General features: G+C 40.8%; 1 protein-coding gene across 5 annotated transcripts in view; it reads right to left on the reverse strand.

Moving 5' to 3' along the window:
• Positions 1-3,079: 3,079 nt before the first annotated feature.
• si:cabz01068815.1 (solute carrier family 51 subunit beta) overlaps positions 3,080-11,622 on the reverse strand; it is a 50,391-nt gene continuing 41,848 nt past the window's right edge. For all 5 annotated transcript variants that reach the window (XM_048615798.1, XM_048615794.1, XM_048615796.1 and 2 more), the window contains 2 exons: positions 7,424-7,514; positions 3,080-5,129 (listed from right to left, as the gene is read on the reverse strand). In XM_048615798.1, the coding sequence (XP_048471755.1) occupies positions 4,856-5,129; positions 7,424-7,514 (365 nt within the window). In that variant the 3' untranslated portion in view covers positions 3,080-4,855. The remainder of the gene's footprint in view (positions 5,130-7,423; positions 7,515-11,622) is intronic.

Below are 11,622 nucleotides of genomic sequence, written 5' to 3' on the forward strand. Positions count from 1 at the left end.
CTCTACAAATGTTGCCAGACATGCTTAGTTTCTGTGGAATGTTCTGTTTATTCCCTAGAACATTAGGATGGGTCTCCGGATTGTTAGTCCAGTAATAATACCATTAACCCATCACTGTTACAGAAATGAAACAGTTTCTTCCTGAATCTGATGAACAGCTCAAGCAGAAGTACACCTAGCTCTTTGTTGTGTTATACAAATAAACTTTTTGATAAATGTTCATTTAAATCAAAAATGGCATTTTTTTTTCTATTGTAAACAGAACATTATGCAGAAGGTTTGCTAAGTAAATAGCAAATATAAAGAAGAAAATGATGTGGCAGATATAAACATACTTGTTTTTTAAATAAAATGTTGCAAATGCTGAAGACCTGAGATAAGAGCAAACAATATTGGAGAAATTCAGCAGGTCTTGCAGTATCTGTTGAGAGCGAAAAAGCATTAACACTTCGAGTTCTTTGCATTCCAATGAGAGTCACATTGGACTTGAAATGTTAACTCTGTTAACTTTCCACAGTTGCTGCCAGATCTGCTGACTTCCTCTAGAACTTCCTGCTTTTTAAAGTTGTCTTAAAATAATACTGTTCAGGTACTTAATTCAGGTAGTTATTTCTGCTCCTATAAAGGTACATATTTTAGGTACATTTCAGAATGAGGCTCTGTGAATTCTGTGACAATTTCTGATCAGTTAGAAACTGTTAGCATAAATTGACTATGTGGCATTACCTAGCTTATAATAAAATATCTGCCACAGCTGCTTCTAGAGCAGCCTGTGAGGTGGTATAAAGTGTCACAGCCAGACTGGAGTTTCTTTACCAAATATTCAGAAGCTGCTCCATGGACAAAGGCTGAAAGTAGCAAGATTTTATAGAGTTATAGAGCACAGAACAGGCCTTATGATCCAATCAGTCCACACTGACCATAATCCCAAACTAAACTGGTCCCACCTGTCTGCATGTGGCCCATATCCCACCAAATATTTCTTGTCATGTACTTATGTCTTTTAAACGTTGTAATTATACCCGCATCCACCACTTCCTCTGGAAGTTCATTCCACACGCGAACCACCCTCTGAAAAAAAAGTGCCATCCATGTCTTTTTTAAATCTCTCTCTCTCCTCTCACCTTAAAAATATGCCCCCTAGTCTTGAAATTCCCCACCTTAGGGAACAGACACCTGGCCAGTCACCCCTCATGATTTTATAAACCTCTATAAGGTCACCTCTTAATCTCCTACACTCCAGTGAGAAAAATCCCAGCCTATCCAGCCTCTCATTATAACTCATACCTTCCATTCCTGGTGACATGCTAGTAAATCTTTTCTGAACTTTTGCAGCATGGAAACTATGTGCCACATATAGGAAAGACAGATAAAATATTTTCTTCTGTGTTCAGAAACGTTTTGGAAAATAGCACAAACTTACAAAAAATAAATTCTTCAATTTTCTGCACAGATGAAACTCACACCTTTAATATCTTTTAAACCGGAAAGATGAGAAACACTTTGCGCTAAAACTTCTCCTTCCAATGTTTTCCATTAGCTAAAATTATTTATGTTGTTGGATAATGTTCTTTCATTCACATAATAAATCATTTCTTTATATATGTTATGCTAGTCAGAGTTCAGGTACCCATGGAATGATAAATAAGTCAGAATTTGCTGGAATTGATAGGACATTCGATGGATTATTTTTCCAATTCAAATACCTTTTGCATCATAACTTGCTGGAAGCCTGAGCTGATAACAGCATGGAGAGGTCAAGGGGTGCTGCTGGAACCTTGGCATATACAAGGAGGAGCAGACTTGCCTCCTTAATGAGATTTGGAAAGGCACTGACAAAGAGTAAAATAATGTGGATCATTTCTCTTCTTCGATTCTCTGCCCAAGGGCAGGTGATTGACGATGTTCTAACTGTGGCGAAGTGCTGTGACTGTACCATAGGAAGGCAGGAGGCAGGCCCTGCGTTTTCCTCAGTCAGAACTGGGAGTATTTAGCTCAATCACACATTAACTGTTTAGCTGACTGAGCATACCGGCCTCTTAACATGAAGTAAATTCAGGTAAAGAATGACCAATGGTTTGAAGTAAATAAGTGTTATATTAAGCAGTTGCAAAGGGACATAGAGGAAAATAAGAGAATTAAATATGGAAATTTTTAAAAGCTCTAACATACAGAAATCAAGTCCGTAAGATATAGGAGCAGGACTAGGCCATTCAGCCCATCAGAACTGCTTCACCATTTGATCACTTCTGATGTTTCTCAATCCCATTGTCTTGCCTTCTGCCTGTAACCTTTGATCCCCTTACTAATCAAGAACCTATCTATCTCTGTCTTAAATATACTCTGACTTGGTCTCCACACCCTCCTGTGGATCTAAAGGTCGTGCCTTCATTCTGAGGCTGTGCCCTCGGATGCTAGTCTTTCCTACTAGTGGAAACATCTTCTCCATGTCCATTCTATCCAGGCCTCTCAGTATTCTGTAAGTTTCAATCAGAGCCCCCCTCATCCTTCTAAACGCCATCAAATGCAGACCCATAGTCATCAACCGCTCCTCATATGACAAGCCCTAAATACCCACGATTATTCTTGCGAACAAAAACAGAAGTTGCTGGAAAAGCTCAGCAGGTCTGCCAGCACCTGTGAAGAAAAAAATCAGAGTTAACGTTTCAGGTCCAGTGACCCTTCTGTTTTTGTTCCTGATTTACAGATTCCACAGTTCTTTCGGTTTTTGTCATTCTTGTGAACCTCCTCTGGACTCCCTCCAGGATCAGCATATTGTTTCTTAGATATGGGGCTCAAAACTGCTCAAAATATTCCAAATGTGTTCTGATCAGAGCATTATACAGCCTCAGCAGTTACATCCCTGCTCTTTATTCTATCCCTCTAGAAATGAATGCTAACATTGCATTTGCTGTCCTAACTGCCAACTGAGCCTGTATGTTAACTTTCAGAGAATCCTGAACCAGGATTCCTCAGTCCCTTTGTGCTTCAGCTTTCTGAGGCTTTTCCCCATTTAGAAAATAGTCTGTGCCTCTATTCTTCCTACCAAAGTGCATAACCTCACATTTTCCCACACGTATTCCATCTGCCACTTCTTTGACCACTCTCCTAGCCTGTCCATGTCCTTCTGCAGCCTCCCCCACTTCCTCAACACTGTCTGTCCCTCCACCTATGTTGGTGTCATATTGTGTGAATTGCAGGAATGAGATTGCAAATTTTAAATTGTTCCTATTTCTGTTACCCAGAAAAAAAAAGTAGACTTACATTGTACTAACAGTTATCACATTATTTAAAAGGTATTCACAATCTCAATGACCAGAATTAGGCTGCTGGAGTGTATTCAATGGAAAATTAATGTGAAATCTAGCCAGCTCCTTAAAATCAATGGGAAGGTTAAGGGTCAGATGATCCGTGTGCAAAGTAGAAACAAAGTAATGTAAATCAACCAACACAATCCTGGAGATTCCCAACTCCCAGCGTATCTCTTAATCCCTGGAATTTGCTGGTCGATTTGCACATTAGATTGCACAAGCATTGTTTTCCATAAAATTTCAGTCTACTTTAAGTTGTGGCCACCCAGAGTTAGACAGGTTAGTGGAGACAGGCTGCCTGGAGTAAGCATACTCTCTGATACAGGCCAGACACAGATCATCTGGGAAGAATCTGTTAATGGAGACTGTTACAATTGAAGCCTCTGCCCAGTCTCACTCATTCAAACTGGAAGAATGTTATTGAGGCAGGCTACTTACAAATCAGGAAACAGATTTGTAAATGTTATAAACTGTTTAAATGGATATAATGTTGGTGATGAATTATACATTGTAAAAATAAACCTCTTAAGGCAAAAGGGATAATCTCTCTTCTCTACGTACAGCAAGTCAGCAGACATGGGTTAAATGTCTCAGTGGGAAACACCTTGATTAATTACTTAGTGGTTACAGCACAGATACAGGCTATTTGTATGCTAGCATTTAGTTTCACACTGGCAATGTCTTCATCTAACATATCAGTATATCCATGTATTCTGTTCTTCCTTATGTGCTAATCTATCTGCTCCCAGAAGTGTATTCATTTCAACTATTTCTTTTGGTACTGAACTCCACCTAGTTACTACTCTTTGGATGAGGAGGTTTTCACTAATTCGCTGTTGGATTTATTAGAGACCTCTTTACATTTGTGGCCTCGGGTCTGGTCTTCCCAGTGAGTGGATGCATTTTCTCTGTCTACCCAATCAAAACTTTTAACAATCTTAATGTGAAACCCTAAGGTTTAGTATGAGTTTAACATAACTTCTACCTTTATTAGTCCTATACTTCTAGAATTGAACTACTAAATTTTAAGACCTTATTAATCTGCATCACTACTTTTAATGGTTTATATATCTGTTTGTCTAATTTTCTTTACCTCTCCATCCCATTTAACCTCTTCTTTACCAAGCAGTAAGTAGCTTCTTTATCTGTCCACCAAATCTTAATACCTCACACTTATCTACGTTGGAATTCGTTTGCCAATATTATATATACGTTTGTGGCTGATCACAGTTCTCCTAAAACATTAAGCTGTGTCCCCTAATTCGTAGTCATCATAAATTTTGAAATTGTACTTCTGAAACCCGCGTCGATAATGTTTACATAAATTTGAAGCATTGTGGTCCCAGCACTGTTCTTTCTGGAGTACCAGTTCCCACTTCCGACAAGTCTAAGTCGCTATCCTTGACCTCCCACTCATTTGTTTTCTAATCTTTTGCCAGCTTCCTCTACAATTGGATTTTTTTATTTGCCAAAAATATTTTACAAAAATTAATTCTTTTAATCTTAAAAATACAATTGAGGGCTCAGTCCTGTAACTTGAGGTTCTATACATCATCTTCTTTTGCATCCATGAAAAGGGAACTTATGTTTCCATCCTTCCACTCGATCATGATCTCTCCTGGTTTGGATGAGATTTTTGGGGATGAATTCTGTGACGTCTGTTCAAAGGAAATATGGGCTTGCTTGGTGTGTAGCATCTGGTCAGTCTCTGCAGAGCTGTCATTCTCATCTGTGTATTGTGCTACTGTCTTTTGCACTGGATCGCTTTCTGTTGCACGCCTGTTCTTTAATTCATTCACTTCCTTCATCTTTTTCTTCCTACATTATGAAAGGGATAAGGGAGACTGATAAATCTGATTCAAGCATAGAAAAACAAGAAAAAACATTCAACCTTAATTTCTCCATTAATAATAACGTATATTTTGACAGTACTGAAACCTCCCAAAGTATTTCACCAGCACATTATAAAACATTATGCTTAGCCACAAAAGGGGATAATATATCAGATGACCAAAAGGTTTTAGGATACATCTTAGAGGAGGAAAGGGAGGAGATAGAGAAACGTAAAGGTGTAGGGAGGGAGGTATATGCCAGACCTTAGGGTCTGGGTAACTAAAGGCACAGCAGGCAACAGTGGAGCAATGACAACAGGGGATATGCACGAGGCCAGAGTTAGAGGAGGATATCTCATAGCATTGTGGGTTTGGAGGAGATTAGAGAAATTGGGAGAGCCAAGCCTATAGGCTATAAGCCTATTTGAAAACAATGATGAGAGTTTTAAATTAAGATGTTGCTTCACCAGGAGCCAATGTTGGTCAGTGAGAACAGGAGTTATAGGAGAAAGGTGCTCACTGTGTTCATGTCCAGGCAGCTGAGCTATGGATGGCTCTGGAGTTTACAGAAGGTAGAATGTGAGAGACCAGCCAGGAGTGTGTCAAAATAGTTAAGTCTAGAGGTGATGGAAACATGAGTGATGGTTTTCAGCAGCAGGTGAACTGACACAAGACTGAAGTCGGGCAATATAATGTAGGTGGAGATAGGCAGTCTTAGTGATAGCACAAAGAGAAGGTTGGAAGTTCATCTCAGGATTAAATGTGAAATTAACTGTGCAACAGCCTGGCTTAACCTTAGACTGCTGAGGTCTTTTCCCCAGGGCAGCAGAGTCCAAAACTACAGGGCATAGGTTTAAGGTGAGGGGGGAAAGATTTAAAAGGGACCTAAGGGGCAACATTTTCACACAGAGGGTTGTGCCTTAATGGAATGAGCTGCCAGAGGAAGTAGTGGGGGCTGGTACAATTACAACATTTAAAAGGCATCTGGATGGGTACATGGATAGGGAGGGATATGGGCCACGAATAGGGAGGGATATGGGCCAAATACTGACAAATGGAACTAGATTTATTCAGGATATCTGGTCAGTATGGACAAGTTGGACTGAAGAATCTGTTTCTGTGCTGTACATTTCTATTACTCAATGTTGTTGGGTAGATGGATGGAATCAGTAGTAAGTCCAATAGAAACAGGATGTGGAGATGCTGGTGTTGGCCTGTGGTGGACAAGGTCAGAAATCACATGTCACAGATTTAATCTCTATATTGTCAACTTGGAACCAAACACCTCTCTACTTTCACTTCACACACTGTCCATCCCTAACATCAAATAATTGGGATACTCCAAGAAAATGTCAGAAGATGCTGTTGTTCTTTAGCCTTCACAAGAACTGACTGAGAATACATCAGAGAGGAGCATTAAGGATGGTAAATTAAAAAGGCAAGATTAATCTGGAGCACAACCTCAAGTCTTGCCAAAATACCAGATCAAAAAGTACAGGTTAAACTGGTGAAAGGAAAGTTTAGTACAAATGTAAGGGAGAATTTCTTCACACAAAAAAGTGAATGGCATTTTGACTGCTCTTCCCATGAGGGGAATGACAAAAAGAATAAGTCAAGGGTTCTTTACACAATATGATGGGAGCACCACAGTTTCTAACATGCTGACTGGGTGAACCAAAATAGCCCAAATATTCTTGCCCACTCACCTGCTTCAACTGAGTCTACATCCACTTTACCAGAAAAATAAGTTATCTATCTTCAATCCTGTTAAGCTTTTAATTGTCATTGCCTGGTTCACTTTTCCCTTTTGCACGTAAAGTACTTAATCCACCTTATGGAGTCCCCTGAAACTAAGGCCTTGTTCATAATTTATACTTAAAACCTCTAGGCACTTTTGTGAATTAATTTTTAATCCTGTGCTCCTCTCATCCTGTTCTCTAGAGAATCTCTGGTGTTAATTGCTCCACCATTGGCTGCTCCACTGTCATTGCATTGGCCTTAAATTCTAGAAACCCCTGCCTAAATTCTTCCCTTTCCCCTTTAATAATACATGAAAGAGAAGAGAAATCATTAGGCATTTTACTGGTGAGCCTGCGTAATAGAAGCTGGTGACACTGAACATGCATATTCCATTGTAAGATTATTTATAATGCACAATCTGCAGAATGAACATGATCTTTCAGTTATCAATATATTTTACTAAAATAAAAAGATATGTTGGGAAAGTTCTACAAAACATCAAACAATACATTTGGAAGGAAACAGCAAGGTCTGACTTACTTGTTTGTCCTGGAGCATAGGACCAGAATGAGAAATCCCAGGAACAGTGCAATGAATGCAAGCACCAACATAGCATAGTTCCAGTTAGTGGCTGCAAGAGATAGAGGAATTTCAATCAAAATATACAAGCATAGCTGGTAATCCACTCAGTGGAATCAACACATATTGGCTTGTGGTATCAGCAGACAAAACAACTTTGAAAGGCTCATTCTGACATTTCTAGCCATAAGCCTTTAGTGTAGTGCCTTGGCTAGACAGTCTGGAATGTAAGGTCATAGTTTCAGAATAAGGGGTTCACCATTTTGGACTGAGATGAGGGGGAAAAAAGAATAGGCAAAACTCAAAGGACTATGAATCTTTGGAATTCTGTATCCTGCATTGCTTGGCACTTGGCCTTACTGCAATTGATGGGTTCTTGGATACTTTGGGAATCAATGGATATGGGGAGTCAGTTTGGAAAATGATGCTGAGGTTGAAGATTAGTCATTGTCTTATTGAATGGCAGAGTAGGCTTGAGGGGCCATTTGGTCCACTCCAGGTGCTAGTTCTCTTGTTCTTATAATAATCACGCAACCAAGCACTGCCCTTTCCAGTCAGTAAATCGAAGAAAGAACAATAGACTACATGAAGAGGCCTTTCAGCCCACCAAGCCTGTGCCGATTCACCATCCTTATTTAGACTTGCTATTTATTGCCCATATGCAGTTTCTATCCCTCTGTTAGCCTCCCATTCATGTGACTATCAAGACACACCTTAAACGTTGCTAACATACCAGCTACCACCACCTCCACTGGCAGTGCTGTCCAAGCACCCACCACCCACTGTGTGAAAATTTTTCCCCGCACTTCTCCCCTGAACATTCCCCCTCTCACCTGTGCCCTCTTATAGTTGACCTGTCCACCCTGGGAAAAAGCCTCTGACTATCCACCCTATCTATGCCTCTCATAATGTTGTAGACCTCTATCAGGTCGTCCCTCAGCCTCTGTCTATCCAGTGAAAACAATCCAAGTTTATCCAACCTCTCCTCATAACTAAAACCCTCCAGACCAGGCAACATCCTGGGAATCCTTCTCTGCATCCTGTCCAAAGCATCCACATTCTTGTGGTAACCAGAACAGCTTGCAATATTCCAAATGTGGCCCAACTAAAGTTTTATACAGCTGTAACATAACTCGCCAACTTTTATATTCGATGTCCTGGCTGATGAAGGCTATCGAGCTGTATGCTTTATTAACTACCTACAGGGATATGTGGACCTGTACACCCAGATCCCTCTGTATGTCAATGTTGATCAGCATTCTGCCTTTTATTGTATAATTCACACCTGAACTTGATCTTCCAAAATGCATCACCTTGCATCTGTCCAGATTAAACTCCATCAGCCATTTCTCTGCCCAAATCTGCAATCTATCTGTAACCCGCTGTATACTTTGACAATCGTCCTCACTATCTGCAACTCTGCCAATTTTGGTGTCATCTGAAAACTTACTAATCAGCTCACCTACATTTCCTCCATATCATTGAAATATATATGTTACAAACAACAAAGGACCCCGCACTGATCCCTGCAGAACACCACTAGTTACTGATCTCCATTCTGAAAAGCACCCTCCCACCTTTACTCTCTGTCTTCTATGACCATGCCAGTTTTGTATCCATCTAGCCAATACACACTGGATCCCATGAGATTCTACCAACCTGCCATGAGATAAATGATCAAATGCCTTACAAAAGTCCGCATAGACAATATCCACTGTCCTTCCCTCAATCAATCATTCTTGTCACCTCCTCAAAAAACTCTATCATGTTGGTGAGACATGACTTTCCCAACGCATGCTGCCTGTCACTAACAAGTTCATTCACTTCCAAATGTGAATAAATTCTGTCTCTCAGTATCTTCTCCAACAGCTTCCCCACCACTCACATCAGGCTCACTGGCCTGTAATTACCTGGATTATCTGTTTCACTTCTTAAGCAAAGGAACAACACTGAACATTCTCCAGTCCCCTTAAACCTCACCTTAGGCCAAAGAGGATGCAAAGATTAAGGCCCCAGTTATTTACTCCCTTGCCTCCTACAGTATCTTGGGACAGATCCCATCTGGCCCTGGGGACTTGTCTACCTTAATGCATTTCAAGACACCCAACACTTCTTCCTCCATTATGTTGACCTGCTCCAGAGTGTTCACACACCCTTCTCTAATCTCAACATCCCTCATGTTCCTCTCTTTGGTGAATACTGATGTAGTCATTAAGAATCTCACCCATTTCCTCTGGCTCCACACATAGCCTCCCTCCTTTATCCTTGAGTGGGCCTACTCTTTCCAGAGCTATTCTCTTGCTCTTAATATATGTATAAAATGCCTTGGGATTCTCCTTAATCCTGCTGGCCAAGGGCATTTCATGGCATCTTTTAATCCTCCTAACTCCCCATTTGAGCTCCTTCCCACTTTCCGTATATTCTTCAAGTACTTTGTCCATTTTCAGTTGCCTAGAGCTTAGGTATGCTTTCTTTTTTTGACTAAGCTGATAATTTCCCCTGACATCCAAGGTTCCTGAATTCTGCCATTTCTGTCCTTCATTTTCACAGGAACATGTTTGTCTTGCACTCTAATTAACTGGTCTTTCAAAGATTCCCGCATGTCAGATATGGATTTATCCTCAAACAGACGCTCCCAACCCACTCTCTCCAATTCTTGCCTAATTCAGTTATATTGGTGTTTCCCCCAATTTAACACCTTCATCTGAAGTCTACTCTTGTCCTTATCCATATGTATTAAATGGCTTATGGAATTATGATCACTATTCCCAAAATACTCCCCTAATGAAACTTTGATCACCTGGCTGGGCTCATTTCCCAATACCAGGTCCAGTACGGCCCCCCTCCCTCACTGGACTATCCAAATACTGTTTCAAAGAACTCTCCTGGATACACCTACCAAATTGCTCCCCATCCAAACCCCCAGCACTAAGGAGGTCCCAGTCAATTTGGGAGATGTTAAAATCACCCACAACCACAACCCTGTTATTTTCATATCTTTCCAGAATCTGACTACATATCTCTTTCTATCTGCTGCTGGTAGCTGGGAGGTCTGTAGTACAATCTCAGCATTGTGACTGCACCCTTCCTATTCCTGAGGTCTACCCATAATGCCTCGCTACAACACAGCTGTGATATGCTCCCTAACCAGTAATGCAACTCCCCCACCTCTTTTGCTTCCTCCTCTAAGTCATCTAAAACATCAATACCCCAGAAAGTTAAGCTGTTCTTCTTTCAACCATGTCTCTGTGACAGCAACAACAACTGCATGCATTAATCCAGGCTCTAAGTTCATCCGTTTTATCTGTTATACTTCTTGCATTGAAACAAATACAGTCCAAGCCTCCAGTTTCATTGAGCTCAGCGATCTCTCCCTGTCTGCTTTTCCTCTTACCTATATTTGCCTTAGTCTCAAGTTCTTCCCCGGTCTCTATACTTATTGACGTTAAAACCCTCCCAAGTGGCACTATCAGACCTCCCTGCCAGGGTATTAGTGTTCCTACACTTTAGGTGCAACCTGGCATTCTTGTACAGGTCCCACCAAATAATGACAGATATTGCTGAACAGTCTGAGGTGGCTATGCCACAAACATTCCTGACCAGACTTGCATTTTGTACCTTTCCACAATGTACTGACATCCAGATATCTTCAGATGAACACTGTGGCCACAGACTGGTCCAAGTTTTTATTAATTCTGCATCATAAAGCCACATCACAATCTCGAGAGTGCAAATATAAAGAAAACTGCAAATGCTAGAAATATATCATAGGTCTGCCAGCATCTGACAAGAGAAACATTGGTGACCACATTGGACAGAGACCTATCATCAGAACTGAAAGTGAGACTCCTAATAGGATGGGAAGATGGATGTCAAAGGTTTGGAATAGAGTCACAGAGCCATACGCCATGGAAACAGACCCTTCAGTCCAGCTCGCCCATGCCGACCAGATATCCCAAATTAATTTAGTCCCATTTTCCAGCATTTGGCCCATTTCCCTCTAAACCCTTCCTGTTCATACACCTATCCAGATGCCTTTTAAATGTTAGAGACAACAAGGTGCAGGGCTGGATGAACACAGCAGGCCAAGCAGCATCATAGGAGCAGAGAGGTTGACGTTTCGGGCCTAGACCCTTCATCAGAAAAGCTTTTCTGATGAA

This window comes from Rhincodon typus, chromosome 33, assembly GCF_021869965.1.
Source record: "Rhincodon typus isolate 14 chromosome 33, sRhiTyp1.1, whole genome shotgun sequence".
NCBI classification, from domain to species: domain Eukaryota; kingdom Metazoa; phylum Chordata; class Chondrichthyes; order Orectolobiformes; family Rhincodontidae; genus Rhincodon; species Rhincodon typus.